The 18,624-nt window shown below is 48.6% G+C and overlaps 2 protein-coding genes across 7 annotated transcripts in view; one reads left to right on the top strand and one right to left on the bottom strand.

The window, feature by feature from the left end:
• The window catches only part of SUFU (SUFU negative regulator of hedgehog signaling), a 99,927-nt gene extending 97,688 nt beyond the window's left edge, over positions 1 to 2,239 (bottom strand). For 3 of the 6 annotated variants that reach the window (XR_010381979.1, XM_064488369.1, XM_064488370.1), the window contains exon 1: positions 1,867 to 2,239. Coding sequence is in view for 4 of the 6 variants with exons in the window: in XM_064488369.1 (XP_064344439.1) it covers positions 1,867 to 2,048 (182 nt within the window). In the remaining 2 variants the exon portion in view is untranslated. The remainder of the gene's footprint in view (positions 1 to 1,866) is intronic. The other 3 variants (XM_064488371.1, XM_031461661.2, XR_010381980.1) reach the window with 2 other exon arrangements.
• Positions 2,240 to 3,839: 1,600 nt separating this feature from the next.
• ACTR1A (actin related protein 1A) lies at positions 3,840 to 18,612 on the top strand. Its single transcript, XM_010974497.3, has 11 exons — positions 3,840 to 4,027; positions 10,315 to 10,379; positions 11,426 to 11,501; positions 12,197 to 12,322; positions 13,241 to 13,365; positions 14,005 to 14,221; positions 14,943 to 15,035; positions 15,576 to 15,750; positions 15,854 to 15,915; positions 16,604 to 16,644; positions 16,822 to 18,612. The coding sequence occupies exons 1-11, from the start codon at positions 3,980 to 3,982 to the stop codon at positions 16,922 to 16,924; spliced, it is 1,131 nt and encodes a 376-aa protein (XP_010972799.1). The 5' UTR covers positions 3,840 to 3,979; the 3' UTR covers positions 16,925 to 18,612.
• Positions 18,613 to 18,624: the final 12 nt, after the last annotated feature.

Raw genomic sequence — 18,624 nt, 5'->3', positions numbered from 1 at the left:
TCTCTGAATATAAATCCTGGCCTGGTTAACAAGCTTGCAATAAAAGGAATAAAGAACCAGTTTTAGTCCTTCGCACGTGCCTCAATACTTTTCACACATCTCTATCCTTCATTGCCACTTGGGTGACATAATAACAGTTGCCCAAGTCTGGGCAGGGATTTCTCCTTACACTCCAATGAGGCCTGAACAAACAGCATGGCAGAGGCAGGTCCCCTTTTCTCATGACACAACCCAAGAGAGCTATCACTACACACGTTAAATACAGGGGGGCAATGAGAATGGGTGATTAAGTTATCAAGAGCCTCTTTTCACTCAGAAGCTCTCTTCAAAAACTCCTCTCAACCAAAGAACAGTGTCCCTGCCCGAGAGAACTATACTGCCAGCCACACCTCCTTTTGGCTACCAGACAGAGTCAGGCTGCTCCCACGGCTCTCCCTAAGGAGCAGGTGGCTGCTCCCCAGGCCCTCCACACTGCCTGCCCTTTCACATCCTCCCATGGACACAGGGAGCTGGCCTCAGCCCTATATAGCCTAGCTTCTGCCATCTCCAGAGGAAGTAAGACTTGTCAGAGAGGAGAAAGACAGCCTAAATGGGAAGGTAACCAGCAAAGACATCCACTCTATTCACTTCCCCCTTGGGGTCTACCTCCCCTTTGGCCACACCACAAGCAACTGCCCCAACAGTCTTTCAGGACTCTGTGAAGGGGCTCATCTAACACAGTGCCTGCATGAATGTGGTTCTGGATGGAGACAACTAGATCTCAGTCAACTTTTGGTCCAGAAAAACCATGAAGACAGTCTCTTTTCCAGAGTCCCCGTAACACCTGTTTTGCACAGAGGCAGCAGGAAGAGACAGGTTGCAAACAGGAATGGGAAACTAGAAAAGACCATTCCCACCGCAGGAGCAGTCCGTCAGTACACAGGTCTGATCTTAACAGAGCAACCTGAGAGTTACTCTCAGCTTCCCGGAGGAACTGTTGCCTAAATCTTGATGCTCGGGGCCAGAAGCCCCTCTTAACATCTCACTGTATTTCCTTCCTCCCTGTCCAAGCCCTAGGTCTTCATCATTTACTGCGGTCCTCTTCAACTCTGAGCCAAACCATGGATCTCCCTGACCCTGCCTGCCTCTGTTCTAGCCAGTGACCTAAAGCAAAGCAGCTGCAGAGCCAGGGGAAACTCTGTATGGAGAAACAGAACTGTGCAGAGTAAGCAGAAAGTTTATCAGGAAAAGTTGCTCTGCCAAACTTCAAATGCAAAAGCATTGCACTGATAAGATGTCTGAGCTCATTACGAAGGTATCAAAGAGACCTCCTCACCCCTTCACAAGCACAACGCTCACAATTTGCTCCCCTCCTAACGCACAGACTCACACCCGCCCCTACCCTAAGCAGTCTCGTGCCCTCTGAGCTCCTCCAGCCGCGCTGCTCTAAAGCCTTCTCAGATGCTCCCCAGGCCCCGCCTCGCCTCCCCCATCCCACTTCAGCCGCCCCCCCTTGGCTTCCCCTCGCCTACTAATGACCCCCTACAGGCGCCCCCTCCTTTCACCACGTTTACAGTTCCCTCTCTCCTACCGTTCCCCTCTCTGCTCCTACCCACACCCCCAATTCACTCTGTTCTCCTAATCCCAGTTAACCCTTCATCCTCCCCTCCCTCGTTAACCCTTCGCTACCCACAGGCTTCGTTAACCCCTTTGTCCCCATTCCTAACTTCAGCCTTAACTTCTTCCCTCGCAGCAGGAAGCCCTCCTTCCGAGTGCTTTAACCATTCTCCTTTCCCTTCCTCCTCCTCCTCAGCAAATTACTTCGCCGCCGGCGCTTTAACCCTTCTCAGCCCGCCCCTGTCCGTCCCCCCGCGGCCCAAGGCATACCAGTACTTGACGATAGCGGTAACCTGGAGCGGGTTCGGCTGGTCAGGGTAAAGGCGGCGGCACTCTCCGTAGATGGCGTGCAGTCCCGGGGGGAAGAGCGAGGCGAAGGCCGGAGGGGCAGTAGGGCCAGGGGCCGGGGGCGCGGCGGGGCCGGGGGCGCAGCTAGGCCGCAACTCCGCCATCGGGGCGCGAAGGGCGCTAGGGGGGCCGGGGAGGGCAGACGAGGGGAAGAGCACTGACGCGCCAGCAGGAGGACTCCCGGGTGCGACTCCCGGAGGCGATGGGGGCTGCAGCGAGGTCTAAGCTTCGCGCCTGCGCAAGGCGCACAGTCCGACCAGGCCGTCGCCGCGGCAGAGACGGCCAGAGGGTGCCTTGGGGGCCGCGGGGCGCTCTGGGGGGCGGGGCGCCTGCGAGCCCTATTCCGTCATCCATTGGCTAATGTCTGTGCCAGTCACATGCGGGGAAGGCGTGGTTTGACAATAGGTCCCGCCTCCCTCTCCCAGAGTTGGGGGCGTCCCAAGGCTCTTGGCCTCCCCCTAGTGTTAGGAGGAACCCAGGTTTAAATAGAGATGTTAGGGCATCGTCCGAGGTGCTAGGGTCCCACCAACGCACTGAGAAGTGCGCTGACAAATGGCTTGTCACTGTTCTGCTGACATGCTGCTAAGGATTTAATCATAAATCGGACAATGGATTGATTTGTTCTTCAGTGTAGCATTAGTTTGGTTTTTTTTTTGTTTCAGTAGATTATATGTTTCCCACCATCTTTGAATATCCATTGACCATATTGACTGACACTAACTCCTCCAAATTCAGGGATCATATGTTGAAAAACCTATTTTGGAGCTCTGTCAGAAAGTAACAAGACTTAGATAAACCAGGATCAATTAAATATACTTGGTGATTATTTAATAAATGTTTTCAGTGATGACAATCTCTTCTTTGTTCTGTTTTAGGCAGATGTACTCAGGTTGCCTTGAGGAACACCAATATCCATTATCTCCTATTGGACCTGCCCTTCCCCATTGCCTTTTACTGTCTGTAACTGGAAAATTTTTTGATTCCTAAGGTACCGGGCTAGGAATTGTTTTCCTGTTTACAATAACTTTTCATATAGTAATGTCTTCCAGTCAATGATCTTGAAGAAATTCCAAGAGAAAGGGATAGAATAGAGTCCTGACTAGCGGTGCTATTAACTAAAGAGTCACTGCAACTTGAGGGGAGGGAGGAAATAATCTAGAGAAAAATACACTGCGCTCATTAGAAAGCAGTAACACTTAACTTCACTTCCATTTTCTCATTCATCAATGTCAATTCTAGCTCCCCATGAAAATTAAAGGTATACTAGAGCAGTTCCTGAAGCTATTAGATGAACGATGTTTTAATGAGCAAAAGATCATCTATACCAGTAGTTCTAAATGCCAGTCTTCAGACCAGCGTTAGCATGTTGCAAAGTTTACACTTATCCAGGAAAAATTCTAAAATCAATGAAAATATACTTTTTTCCAAAAAAACAAATTTATGCAATTTATTTTCGTTTGTTCTGGGAATATATTTCTCCCTGCATGTGTGTGTGTATTAAAATTTCCTTTTATTAGAGTCTGATGGTTACAGATGTTTATTAATGCCTTAGACCCAGATGAAAACCCAACAACCTTATGTTGTCAAGGGGAAGTGATGAGGAGTGGCAAGACTGATCTGTAAAATCTAAACATTCACGAATTACTGACCAATCCTAACCAAACTGCAGACAGACAAGAACTCAAGACTACATACTTCAGCATGCACTGAGAATCCCTTCAAAAGGACTACAGATCCAGGCATGCAATGCAACCATCAATCAGCGTCCTCTTCTATTTATCTATGGAGACTACAAAGCCCAGGGTACTGTGCGTTCGAAACGCGCCATCCCGTCCCTTAAAATAGGCGGAGCTCCAAAGAGGCCTGGCTCGCTAATTAGGTGCAAAGCATGCTGGGTGTTGTAGTTCTTCGGAAGCGAGGTCGGGCCGCTCCCTGGCTGCCCTGCACCAGCGGCTAGACTGCGCATGCGTTGTCAGTAGGTTTAGCGGCGGACCCGGCTGGCAGTTCCTTCCTCGGAAGGAGAGATTCTTCTGCCATGGAGTCCTATGATGTGATCGCCAACCAGCCTGTCGTGATCGACAACGTGAGTTGCACCCCCCTGGAGGGACTTATGCTCTCCTCCCCGAAGGGATCGCTTCCCGGGTTTCAGCCTGGGCCGCCGGCTCTTTGTCACTGGCCCGGCCTGTCAGGCGGGTTCAGCCGCCGCCGCCTCTGTCCTCCCCCGACCCGTAGTCTTCAGGCAGGGCGGCCAGCCAGCCAACAACCATGGGATGGAGAACGTTGGGATAGATAAAGGGAAGAATTACAGTGCTTGGGGTCCTTGGGCCCTTGGCTCGAGGGGCCTTAACCGCTCTGTGAGAGCCCGGAGCCCGCCCCTCCCCTGTTTCCGATAACTCTATTGGCTGCTCTGGCTGTCCATCTTGACCGATGACCCCGCCTCTGGGCCTTGCCGGATGAGGGCAGACCTCTGCAGTGATTGGTTCGTGCCCCTGCCGTTCTTCTGGGCCGCCATAATTTTTTACCTCTCTCAGGGGCGGAGCGGGGCACGAGGGGTGTGGGGATTGGTCTCGAGAACTCCCAGTGGTGGGGCCTGAGCGGCTAGGGCCCGCCCGCGGGTGGAGAAGGGCTAAGTTTCCTTCGGTCCCCGGGCAGGCTGGGCTGCTACGCGGTGTTTCTGGGTGGGGCCCAAGAGTCTCGTGCCAGAAATGGCCTTAGGATTTCAGTTATTTCTATGATTATAAACTACAACATTAGTAAAGGTGGAGAAGAAGGGAGAGTGACAAAGCAAGCAGGGAGGTACTTTCCTTCGGAACGCCCAGTTGCTGGGGAAAAAAATTACTAAACGTAGTATTTGCCAGGCGCTTACATGGCGGGTTCCCATACATTCAGATTGGATTCTCACAAAAACTGGGTGGATAGTTAAGGCAGGAAATTTGATCCTTGTTTTGCAAATGAGAAAACTGAAGCAGGAAGAGGTGAAGTGAGCCCAAGGTCACAGAGTAGAGATACCCTAAATACAGTGCTTTACCCGTTATTCTTCTTTCTGGTACCCCACGCAGATGTGTCAATAGTGACAAATGGGAAGAATCTAAATACTGCTCTTAATTTTGGTGGAGGGAGGCAATTGTAAAACAACTGGATTTCTGTCTTCCACTCAAAGGTTTGGTCCCACTGAAATTGGTTGATACCTTTCTGTTCCCCTTCTGAGTCCCTCCATTGAGGCAAAACTGTCTGTTCCCTCTGCCCTAAGCTGATTGTCGGATTCACGCTGTTGATTCAGCCCTTGGGACCTTCACCACGTTGCAAGATCCCTTCATTTGCATCATCTCATTTAAGCTTCAACTCTGATAGGTAGATAGGACTTACCGTTCCCAACAGAACTATGCAGAAAAGTGAGGCTTGGAGAGGTTAAAAACTATTCAAACTACCTGGCTTGTGAGTTGAGGTACCAAGACTCAACACTGAGATTGGGTTCTAAATTCCTCACTTTTTCCAAGGAAAGGTGCTTCTTTGGCTAGCTTTAGTTCTCTCCAGGAAGGAGATTGAGATCAATGAGACTTCATTTAGGGGAGGATTTTTTTTTTTAAGGTCTCCTTCACTAGACTATTAAATCCTTGTGGGAAAAGATGATATTCCTTCATTTTTCATCCCTCTCTTCTTCCCCACCTCCCTCCACACAGCCTAGCACCAAGCTGGATTTTTTTGTTTCTTTTTTTCTCACATTAGATTTTTGATTGGACTGGGTTGATTGGTGGGTAGATGAATGACTGAATATCTATATCACAGTAACAAAGATACCCCTAAATAAACAAAGGATTGGTGGGGGACCCCTAATTAGTTACTACAGAGGGTTGTGTAGGACTCCTTGTTCTTAATGTTGATTTTCAGAGCACACTACTATTTCTTACCTTCAGCCAGTTAGTGTGTGCTTCGTCTGCCTTTTTCTTAGTTATAAAAAGGAAAAAAAATATAAAAATTAGCACTTTCCTGTTTTCATGAGTAATGCAGGAGTGCTCTGTGCATCCCACCAGTTCTTTTGCTTCTAGAATTATTGGGCAGGAGTTCTCTCTCCAGCCATTTTCTTTAATGTCACTTAAGCTAACACTTCTTAGTTTCTTCTTTCTCTTTCTTGGTAGTGTATCTGAAATGCATCAAAGCAGTTGTGCGTTTTCAGTTTTAAGATTTAAGGAATAGACTTGTTTTTCCTCTGGGAAAACATTGCCTTTATTATGCCAACAATTCTGCCAAAAGGTGAAGTAGGAGAAAGGTTAAGTAATTTTCCCACTAGGATTTACTGAGCATCTGCCACAGTTTTAGATTTGGGGCCTCAGGTAGTTCTTGCTGTTTGATACTTAGTTTTGTTTCATTTTGTTTCAAAATGAAACATGGATAGGAAAAATCATTTGAAATATTTGAGCCAACTTTATATTATGAGAATAATGTTATCTAGCAGACTTAGCATCTCCATAGCTATGTTGCCACATTTTATTTCTGGGCTAAGGAGAGTGTAATTACAAGAAAAGAGAACAAAGAAAGCAAGGAAAAAAGGGAACAGCCCATTATTGGTTCACAGCCTTTTCCAGTCTTAAGACAATTGTTGACCACTCCTTTCCTGCAATTCTGGCACCAAACCAATTCATCAGAGTTTAACGAGGAAAATGGAAGGGGGTGGTGTGTGCATGCACTTAAATTACAATGACAACAACAATAAAGTGATGGGTATTTTGAAAAACTAAATAAGTCTTTCTTCCCAAAGGCATATCATAGATAGTGATACAAGAAAGAAGAGGGCTTTTTTTTTTTTTTTTTTTTTTTTTTTTTTTAGCAATTTGCTATCAGTTCTTAAGATCTGCAGGTTCACTTAAGTTTAAGGGACTCTAGCTGAGGCAATGAAGTTAATATATTTATTTAACACTGTCACTTGTGATGTGACATTCAGGCTGTTGGTCATTCAACAAGAATCCATTCCTAGCTTGACAGAAAGGGTGAAGAGGAGGTGACATGTAGAGATATCCTGCTGTTCAAGTATGTGTATTTTAAGAGCCATGGATGTGCTTCCCAGCAAGCTAGGTAATCTAAGGGTGAGAAAGAAACCAGTACCACGTGGAAGAAGAAACGTTGTGAATTAGTTGCCAGGGATGTCTAGAACAGAGACCTCAAACTCAGTGCCTGTGGAGGCCAAGCGAGTACATTAAAAAGGAGGAGGAAGAAGATAGCCTTAAAGATGATGTAAGGAATCTGGAAGGTACATTGAGGATGTCTGACCAAAGGGCCAGCTGCTTCTAATTTCCAGCGAGTTGTCCCCATGTAGGAATGCAGGCCCAGTGTTGCCAGATCTTCTGATTTTTCAAGAGAAATCAGAAGTGTTAAATTTCACATGCAGTCTCCAATGTGTAACTGTTGGAAATTAATGTAAAAGTAGTTTGTGATCTATTAGAGACAGCAAGTAGATTAGTAGTTGCCTAGGTCTGGGGCTGGGGAGCAGGGGCAGGTAGTGGTAAGAATGGAGAGTGACTGCTAATGGGTACAGAGTTTCTTTAGAGGATGATGAAAAAATTACTGAAATTAGATTGTGGTGATTATTGTATAGCACTGTTAATATACTAAGAACCACTGAATTCTACTGAATTATAAATATGAATTTATCTCAATAAAGTTGTTTTTTGAAAAATGACTTTGTGGGCCAAACAAAATGTCTTTGGGTGAAATTGGGCCACCAGTGTCTTAGAATCAGAGGCTTCACCTCTCAGTGTCCTTTCCCACTTGTAAAATGGGAGACAGCTAGCCTCCTTCCCAGCAAGTCAAGAATAATCAGGAGTGCCTAGGAAAAAGGTTGCTCAAGCCACAAGGCTTATAGCCACCAGGTACTGGGAGAGCCTTGCTGCGGGATTTGCTTTTTGTTTGCCTGCATCAGAAGGAGAATGGTCAGTGGTGGCTGGCAGCAGATTGGCAAGTCCTCAAAAATCAAATATTCAATGAGACTACTTCAAGAAGCCTCTACAAGGCATTTGTTTACTTGGCTTTGCCAGAGTGAATAACAAGGAGAGTGCCAGCTCATTTGTCAGGTATACAGTTCCGAGTTACAAATGTTGCTAAAGAAATTGATATGACCCCATGGTATGGCTTGAGCAGAAAAGAGGCAACTCAGCTGCCTCCCCCATCCCCACCCATTCTTCACCCAACTGCTGGCCTAGCAGGCCAGCTGGTGGGGCTACAGGGACAAGCTGGGTCTGGTTCCACTTTGTGCATCATTCCCAATGCTGCCTTTGCCTTCCCTGTACCACCTCTGCCTAGGGCTTCTGGCATTCCAGCTGCTCATTCAGGTTCCATACTTTAGGCTTCAGCTGCCAATCATTTGAGCTTGGTCTTCATGTTAGTCAGCCAGCATCTATTCAGGTACCCTGCAAATGCCAGATACTGCTGATATACAAAGTCTCTGCCCTCGAGGAATTTGCACTGAGAAGAGACAAAAGTGGCAAACATAAATTCGAATAGAAAGCAAAATGAAATTCATGCTACCTAGCAGAAGAGGTGATAGTGATTTGAGGCGATAATAGGAAGAGGATAATTAATTCCAACTGGGGATTATTCTACAGGAGGAAGGCAGTGATATTTGAACTAGGCCTGTTATATACCCTTGCTGGGAAGGTCGGAGAGAGAGAAATGAACGTAATATCTTAATCTGCCTTGTCACTCAGACTTTAGTCCTTTTGCTGGTAAACTCAAAATCAAATCTCCAGGAAAATCATCTCTTCAGAATATCTAGAGTCTGAAGTACAGATCTCATCTTTACTTTTCTTGTTTTCAACCTCTGCCAGGAGATCTAATTAGTCTGTCAGCATCACCACACCCAGATGAAGGCAGTGAGCAATTATTAGAAGCTTGAGCTAACAAGTTCCTGGAGTTCTCTTGTACAGTGCTCTTCTCACTAGCTGTGCCACTGTTCCAGAGCCCTTGGGTGTGCAGTAGGATAGTCCTCCCTCCTTCCTAGCCTTTCAGCTCAGTTTACAGCTGCACCTTTTCCAGGCTCCTTGCTTTTCTGCCCAGGCCAATGAGTTTGCACATTGTCTCTTGTTTTCTCTTTTCTGTTGACTGGCCCTGCTCTTCCCCTGTTACCACTTTTCCTGTCCTTCAACCACTTCTTACTTCCTCCCTCTGTCTCGCTAGGGTCAGGCACCTGGATGGCCTATCTAACCTCCCCACCCACTCCCCGCCCTTCTATAGTAGAGCAAGAATAAGAAACAGAGGGAACCAGGCGTGTCGCTGGAAAGCCTTTGGTACCAAGACAACCTTGGCTATTTAGTGTCTCCTGATGTATTTACTGCTTGCTGTGTGGGTTCTGGAAATATCACACTCCACCCTAGGAGAAGTGGTTGACAGGCAGCAGGAAAAGGCTCGCCCTAATTACACTTGCAGCTGCAAACTGTGTTGAGGGTGGAAGGATGAGGGTATCAGGTGGGGTGTAGAAGAATTAAGAAGGAAGAGAACAGGCTGAATCTGCAAGTGGTTTCAAGCCTCGACATCTGTCCTGCACGGAGTTGGTATCTGTGTCCAGAGTCAGTGTGTACTTTGATTGGGCCCCAGGTGGTGCCAGACATGCTGGTGGGAGATGTCAGATTCTTCTCTGGGCATCCCACCCAACATACCAAGGATTGGAGCAGTGGGATTGTAATGCTGAGTCTCTTTTCTTCTCAGACAATGCTTTAGGGCTTTCTTGCTCTTTACCATCAAAAGACCAACGAGTAAAGCAAAGCATAGTAAAACAACAACAACAACAACAACAACAACAACAACAACCACCACAACCACAAACCCCTCACAAAGCATAGCAGTCTGCCTATGTGGTCAGAACCAGACAACATGTGTCATATTGGAGTCAGCTTCAAGCATGGCAGCACTCATGGTTGTGTCTGTCACAGAGGCCCTGGAGGGCAGGGGTATTTCAGGCCTGAGCTGGGAAAGTAAGTTAGAAGCATCCCATGGTGGTACAACAATCACACACTCTTCCCACCTTGGTTATGTTCTTAAACTTGGCCACTTTTGTGCTTCAGAGTACTTTCCTCTTCTCAAGTTTTCTCTTTTTCTTTCCTTTATTACTGTTATTTTCAATTCCAAAAGTAAAACATGTTCAATGTGGAAAAGTCAAAGAATACAGAAAAAATCAAATAATACTCAGAGTATGCAGTATAAATTCCCCCCACCATCCCTAGCCCCACTGCCCTCCCTTTGGCATGCATTCACTGCACAAATACTCTTACAAATAGATATATCATATCTTTTTCGAATAAAAATGGAACCATGTTATACATACTGTATGATATATATCTCTTTTTGTTTTTGTGATACTCTGACTTCTCTTTCTCTCCCCAGGGATCCGGTGTGATTAAAGCTGGTTTTGCTGGTGATCAGATCCCCAAATACTGCTTTCCAAACTAGTAAGTTATTGTGTAACTTAATCAGAAGCTTGGGGGGCTTATCAGCTTTGTTATGGGGTCAGATGTCCATCTTTTAGGGAGAAAGGATCTCTCATTTGGGTCAGCCTTGGTATTGAAAACAACCTCAAGCAAGGGGCAGGATCTGGCTTGTGGACTAAGCAAACAATTGCCTGCATGGTACAATTTGAGAGGCAAATTTTTTAAATTTGATTTTATCTGATGCCAAAAATGTTGACATTGGTGACTCACTGCTTTGGATGACGGTCTCTTCAAGGAGCCCTCTTAAAATCCTCCTATCACCCTAGGATGGGGTTTAACATCAAATCATAGCTACCATCTTAGTAAGAATGAGTTTTTTCTCAGCACATCCCTAAGGTAGAGAGACTGCAGGCAGAAAAAGGGCCCAGATACTGGGGAAGGGGACTCAAGCAGTAGAAAATGAAGGTGGCCATCTGTCAGTTACCACAGCACCATTTTCCTTAATAGGCCTGGGCAGGAGGATAAGGAGACAAAAGCTTTTTTTTTTTTTCACTTATAACAATTTTTTAACACCTTTTTGTATGATTCCTGTACAGTAAACTACACATATTTGGGATGAACAATTTGATGAGTTTTGATAGATGTATACATCAATGAAACCACCACCAGACAAAAACTTTTTGAGTTAACCATTCACTTAGAGATTCTTGTTTACTTATCTCTCTGGATCTACACATACGATGGGGAAAGGGAAGAACTAGAGGTATGGAATCCCCCAGAATGTGTTTTAATGACTTATAAGATAATATAAAAATATATGAAATAATATACAAATGACTTCAAGTAATACATGTTCATTATAGAAATTGTGGGAAATGCAGGAAAGTAGAAAGAAGAAAGTCAACTGTAATCTCACTCCTCAGAGATAATCACAGTAGAATTGAGTATATTTCTCCCCATCCAAGTGTGTGCCTCAGTACATTCTTCCTGGGTTCTGTCGTGTCTTCTGTCATGAAATGCAAAGTGATTTCCATTTCACCCCACCCCACCCCGACTTTCTTTTGCAGTGTGGGCAGACCTAAGCATGTTCGTGTCATGGCAGGCGCCCTCGAAGGCGACATCTTCATTGGCCCCAAAGCCGAGGTAATCTCCAGTCCTACTGAAGAAGCCTCAAGCCAGCACAAGACCTTCATTATTCCCACAAATGGGCAGTGCCCCAGCAATTTCCTCTTGAAATCTCCCCTTTCGCTCTCTCATCCCAGGCCTACTGGGTTTATTTCTCCCAAGAGCAGCCTCTGGTTTTGGAGAGGAAATATCTGGAACCCCATTTTGGGAAACAGGGACCAGTCTAGCAAAGAGGGCTTTTGCCTTCCTTCTGTACTCTGTCACTATGTTGCCAGTGATCAAACCAATTGGCTTGGTTATTTTTTTGGCAAAAGAGGCTGTGGGGAGATCCTAGCTGGAGTACCTTGGGGATAAGTTAATTAGCACAGTTTGGCAGAGCCCTCAGGCAGCCTTTAGAAACAGAACAACAGAATCATTGTTGCCAACCTTGGCTGCAAGTGCTGAGGCCCAGAGGTGGGAGCTGGGAGTTTGTGTCCTGGGACCAGGCAATGAGGAGGGTGCCACCCAAGGGCCCATGGAAATGCAGAAGCCCTCTGCTTTGCCAGCTGATTGGGCAGTGAGAGCAGTTTGCAGCATACGGTTTAGAGATTTGGAGATGGGTGTGCACCCTTAGTCATGGGTGAGGCCTGTGGGGTGGGAAGTCTCAGTCCTGGAAGGGCACGGTCCACCAGGAGAGACTGGCTGTTGCTGGAAGTGCTGCTCTCTGCCCGCAGGAGCACCGAGGACTGCTTTCCATCCGCTACCCCATGGAGCATGGTATCGTCAAGGACTGGAACGACATGGAGCGCATCTGGCAGTATGTCTATTCTAAGGACCAGCTGCAGACTTTCTCAGAGGAGGTGAGAGTCCTGTGTGCAGGCGCTCCTGCGAGGTGTGCAGAGCAGACAGAACCCACTACCCCGGACATGAGAGGGATGATGATAACTGCAGAGTGTTTGAGTCTTATGTTCCAGGCACCAGGCCATGTGCTTTTCAGACATGTTTGCAGTTAGTCTTCATAACATTCCTATGAGATACAGGTAGTATCATCTCCATTTTACAAACAAGGGAATGGAAGCTCAGAGAAGCTAAGCGGTGTTTCCAAGATCACCCAGTGGATAAAGTGGTAGAGCTGGGATTCAAACCCACATCTTTCAGGGGGGTTGGTATAGCCCAATGGTAGAGCACATGCTTAACATGCATGAGGTTCTGGGTTAAATCCCAGGTACCTCCATGTAAAATAAAAAAAAAAAAGAAGAAGAGGAAAAAAAACCCCACATCTTTCAGCCTTCAGAGCCTATACTCTAACCTCTAAGGTAGTAACTCTCAACTCAGAAACACAAAAGAAGGTGCATACCAGGAATATCAGAATTTCCAACGGAGGGATATGTTTCATTTTTTTAAGTACAGTCAATATTGAAATTTAATTTTCTATTTTGAAAAAAAATTAACTATTACATTTATCATAATGATTCCAAATTTAGAGTTTAGCAAAGTCGTGACAATTGGAGCTATACAGTAGGTACAAGGGCCTATATAAGAATCTTGGAGGGTCAGGAGGGGAGTAGTGGGGTGGAGGTGAGGACAGAATGAGACTTTAAAGGAGCCTGAATTTGGAAAGTTGAGAAACTGGCTTGGGCAGGGGTAGGTGACAGGCCCAGCTTGCCTCTTTTTGGAGAGAGGCTGACAAAGGTCGCCTAGGCTCTCCAGCCACACAGTACTATTGAGGGGTGGAAATCTGGCCTTGCCCTGATTGCCACCTGGGCATCTTTCACCAGCATCCTGTGCTCCTGACGGAGGCGCCTTTAAACCCGCGAAAAAACCGGGAACGAGCTGCTGAAGTTTTCTTTGAGACCTTCAATGTGCCAGCCCTTTTCATCTCCATGCAAGCTGTGCTCAGCCTGTGAGTAGCAGCTGGCTGGCTAGCCTGGCCCCTTGTGGGGAAGCAGTCCTCTGGCAGAATCAAGGCTGCCTTTCCTTTGGGTTGGTTCAAAGCAACCTGAGCACGTCGGCCAGGGAAGCTTAAGGATGGTGGGAAAGGGAGTGTTGAGACTGTCTCCCAGTCTTGGCACTCCCAGCCGGTTTGGCCCCAAAGTCTCCTCTCAGCCTGCTGGGAAGGCCACATCCTGCTACAGCTCTCCCTGCAGGCCCCTGTACTGAGTTCAGGTATTTATTCAGTGCCTACTTCTGCCTGGTGATCGGACTGTAATGAAAGCACCACCGTGGCCCCCATTCTCATACCCCTGTCATTCCTGTCATGCTCCCAGCCTGCCAGGGTTAGGTCTATCACCGAGATTATACACTGGTGACCTGCAGATGGCATGTGTTTGACCCCATTAAAAAATTGTGAGCCAGCATTTTAAAATGGAGGGTGGGGGGAGGATTCCTATCAAAACCCAAATTTATGGCTTCTCTGAAAAAAAAGGAAGAAGGCAGCCCCCTCCCCACTTTAGTTTAGCTACCATTGAATTCTATCAAGAAGTGAGTTTCTTCCTAGAGTGAGGAGGTGGGGATTAGTGATGGTTTGCCCCCTTTGCTTTAGTTATGCCACGGGCAGGACCACGGGTGTGGTGCTGGATTCCGGGGATGGCGTCACCCACGCAGTGCCCATTTACGAGGGCTTCGCCATGCCCCACTCCATCATGCGCATTGACATCGCCGGCCGGGACGTCTCTCGCTTCCTTCGCCTCTACCTGCGCAAGGAGGGCTATGATTTCCACTCATCCTCCGAGTTTGAGATTGTCAAGGCCATAAAAGAGGTGAGCACTGCCCCAGGGGCCTAGAGCTGGGCTCAGAGGGACTGGGAACAGCAGCCAGGACCTCCGTGACCTGGAGTGAAGAGCAGTGAAGCTCCTGTCCTGGGGGTCAGGCTCTGTCCTCCCCAGCCAGGCCTCCTGGCAGCTGTGTGATCTCCACCTGGGTCCCCTCACCCTGACAGAGTCACCTTCCACAGTGCTACCACCTTGTGGGGGAAAGGGAGCTGCTTCTGTTGCCTGAGCTGGGCGATGGGTACACCGGTGTTCATTGTGTTTTTTATATATTATACACAAATTACATATGTTCTTTTGTATCTGTGAAGTCAGAATACATTTTTCTTTCTAGTTAAGATGAATCCTCCTGCCACCTACGGCTCTAGGGAGATCTCTGAGCTGGGTAGGTGGGACCCAGAACCATATGAGTAATAGGAGAAGAAAGATGCCTGAGTCTGAACTAAAATTAGGGCATGGTCTCAGGCCCAGATCCAGAGAGCCAAGTTGCCACGCCTGCCCGCTGGGAAGGTGTACAGGTGGGAACTCATATCCTAAGTGCCACCCAGTGAAGGCCAACCGCAGTTTTCCTGCCCCTGCTTTGGGGCAGCAATTCTAACAACCTTTAGGGCGATCACTGTAATGGGCAGATTTCTGCAGCCACACATCACTCCCTGGGACTTTGGGTAAGCACCAAGTTTCCTGCCTGCCTGACTCGTGCTTGGTTCTGCAGAGAGCCTGCTACCTATCCATAAATCCCCAGAAGGATGAGACACTAGAGACGGAAAAGGCTCAGTACTACCTGCCTGACGGCAGCACCATTGAGGTAGGCCGCCAGACCTTGCCCCTCAGGCCCCTGAAAGCTCTGGGCCCAAACCAAACACCCCATGGGGAGGCTGGAGGCAGATGTAGCAGGCCTATTACCCGCTCTGCCTGGAGCAGCATAGCTCTTGAGCCAGGGATTTTGCTTCTCCCATGTGGAGACTGTTTCCTGGGTCAGGATGGGAGTAGGCAGGGGGATGTGTCATGCTGTCCTTAACCACTTGGGCACAGTATAGGGTGAGTGGCCTCTCCCTGGACCTTCGTTAATAGGAAGAAATTTCCATGAATGAATGAATCCATCTGTTAAAGTTCTCTTGGCTGGAAAATGCCAGAGCCAGGATTAAACATAGGCGTGTCCTCTCTCTAGTTTCCCAGGAACCCTATCTTTGTTCCTTGAGGCTCTTGACATACAAGGTCTTCCCTGAGCCTGGCCTTCATAGCCACTTGGTTACTAAATGATGGGCAGAGGAGCCTCTTCCGTTCTTACTCCCAAAGGGACCTTGGACCCTGCCCCAGCCTAAGAAGCTTGCCTCCCACCCCACAGATTGGTCCTTCCCGCTTCCGGGCTCCTGAACTACTGTTTAGGCCAGACCTGATTGGCGAAGAGAGTGAGGGCATCCACGAGGTGCTGGTGTTCGCCATCCAGAAGTCCGACATGGACCTGCGGCGCACGCTCTTCTCCAACATCGTCCTTTCGGGAGGCTCCACCCTGTTCAAAGGTTGGTCTTTGCTCTCAGTACCCAGCCCCAGGAAGCTTCCAGATCCTGCTGCGCCCAGACGTGCAGAGAATTGACTTTAGATTCTCCTTTCCCACCCATTCAGGTTTTGGTGACAGGCTACTGAGTGAAGTGAAGAAACTGGCTCCGAAAGACGTGAAGATCAGGGTAGGAGCCTGCTGAGGGCAGGGGCACGGGCAGGGTGGAGCTGGGCCTCCAAGGGTCTGGAGTGCCACGTGGTGTGGCCTCCCCTCCAGCTCTGCCCAAGTTTTTGAGGCGCTACCAGATGACTCCCGTTTTCCACATGACCCTTGAGGCCAGCCAGAGGGGAGACCCATTCTCACTCTCTCCCCACAAAAGAGGGCAGTTCTGTGCAGGGTGTGGCAGATGTGGCAGGGTGCTAGATAAGGGTCCCACATGTGGCCTTTCAGGGAAACTGTAACACTGACAGGAGACTAGCTTTGGCTGCTCCCTTGTGACACAGTCCAGCTTCTTAGTAACTGCTGAGGGGAGCTGGCCTGAGAAAGGAGGGATCCTGAGTGAAGGAGGATGGTTCCTGCCATGGAGTCTGCTTCCCATCAGCCCCCAACAGAGTGAAATCTTGCCCCAGACAGCCCTAGCTTCCCTGGGAGCCGTAGATACTTAGGGCTGCTGGAAACCTTTTTCTCCAGATGAGTGTCAGGCTGGCCCCAGTACCCCCAAGAGAGGCCACAGTGTCCAACAGGGACATAACTTAAAGCCTGTTGTGGGAAATGTGTCCCCAGCCTTGGGCAGTGAGAACTGGCCATAAACATGGGTGTTGGAAGGGAAAGGAAGAATGGATGTCTCAGATTCCTCTTTCCACCCACCCCTGCAGATATCTGCACCACAGGAGAGACTGTATTCCACATGGATTGGGTGAGTAGCTCTTCTGGTAGTAACAGCAGAACAGGAAGCAGAGGCATTGCTGACCCCTCACCACCTCATCCCTTTAAAGAAAAGCCTGATCTGGTTTGGCCCAAGGGGGACTGGCTGGCTCCACCAATACCCACCCTCCTTCTCTCACAATGTTCCTTTGGATTCCTTCCACTCCAGGGGCTCTATCCTCGCCTCCTTGGACACCTTTAAGAAGATGTGGGTCTCCAAGAAGGAATACGAGGAAGATGGTGCCCGATCCATCCACAGGAAAACCTTCTAATATTGGGACATCATCTTCTCTCTGAAGTTAACTCCACTTTAAAACTCGCTTTCTTGAGTCGGAGTGTTTGCGAGGAACTGCCTGTGTGTATGAGTGTGTGTGTGGGTACAAGTGTGTGTGCATATGCGAGTGCCGTGTGGCCAGGGGATCCCAGGGATCCCGGGGCCCAGAAAGGACGATGAACTACCCACGATGGCAATGGCCTGAGACCTGGGGTTGACCACTTACTGGTCCCTGACAGGGAAGAATGCTGGCAGAGGGCCCCACTCCTTCAGCAGCTGGGCCTTTATCTGGCTGTGTGGGACTATGTTTACTACCACAGGGAGACAGGAAGGTGAACCCAACCCCAGGAGACCTTGCTGCTGCCCATCCTAGGCTGGGCCAGCCCCACCCCGACTCCACCTAGGGTGCCCTGCGGCCCAAGGCAGCTGCTGCCCCCCCTTGCTCATCATTCTGCTCTTGATGCCTCTAGATCGTGGACCGAGGCCTGGGGCCAGGGTTGAGTTCTGTCTGGTTTTGTTGCAGTTCAGCTTTGCAAGGCTGGAAGAGCACTCTGGGAGCTGCTACTGAGACTTTGGGGTCAGCAGGGGGCAGGATGCCCTCACCTTCACCTGGGGACCAGGACCACACTGGGCATTTGAGGAGGGCAGGAGTAGTGCTACTTTTGATTGGTGGCAGAGCTAATGCTCCAACCCCTAGCCCCCATCCAGGGGCTGTCAGGAGAGTTTCAGGAGCCTGTTGGCCCCAGGCCCTGTTACTTGCTTTCCATCCATCCTTGGGTAATGCCATCTTCAGTTTTATTTATTGAAGTGTTTGTTTAGTACAGGGACTGGAAAGAGGGAGCTCACTGCCTCCTGCCCCACCAGTCACCCTGTGCACACTAATGTTTACAGCGCCTAAGCTTAGCGTAGCATCCAGGGCCCCGCCACTCCTTGCTAACAGTGAACTGACAGTATCCATAGGCCTCAAGACCATTTGGGATTGGAGGCTACAGTCAAAGTCACTCCAGCGTCTTTCTCCCTCTTCCACTTGCTCATTGCCCTGGAATCAACATGCTAGTTGCTGGCTGGATTTTCTGAAACGGGGTAGAATCACCCTTTGGCAGAGGCTCCTAGAAAAGGAGGGGTGTTGGGAATCCAAACCCCTTAGGACTGAAGAAAGAGCCGCAATTAACCAAGTTGCCTTTTCCCACTCTAGCTGACCCAGGGGGACTAGGTTATAGAGGTGAGAAGGCCCCCTCTGGGCTGATTTGTGCCATTCTTGTCTTTGGACTTGTTTGTTTAGGGAGGGAAGGGCCAAACCAGAGTGCCAAGAGCTGATGGGCTCAGGCTCACCTCCTCTGGTCCACTGGAGCCAGGTGCCTACTCTGGACTTCAACCCAGATGGTGCAAAGCTGAGGCTAGCAAATCATCACCTGCACCCTCACCTGTGACACCAAGACCTGCCCAGATCCCAGATTTCAGGCAGTATTTTCCCCCATGCCGTCCAACGACCAAAGGCCCTGCCAGGTGTGGGCTGCAGCAGCAGGTGTGTGTGAAAGCGATGTGGCGACCCGCGGACTGCAGTGTGCTTAACCAGCTCACCTCCCTCCTCTTAGCCCAAGCCTGTTCCTCGCACAGCCTCGCACAAACCACATTGCCTGGTGGGGCCCAGTGTACTTAAATAAAGTCGTTCCAGTAGATACATCAGCTGGGCCTCTT

The sequence above is a fragment of the Camelus dromedarius genome, chromosome 8 (genome assembly GCF_036321535.1).
Source record: "Camelus dromedarius isolate mCamDro1 chromosome 8, mCamDro1.pat, whole genome shotgun sequence".
NCBI classification, from domain to species: domain Eukaryota; kingdom Metazoa; phylum Chordata; class Mammalia; order Artiodactyla; family Camelidae; genus Camelus; species Camelus dromedarius.
This window is presented reverse-complemented; position numbering and strand designations above follow the sequence as displayed.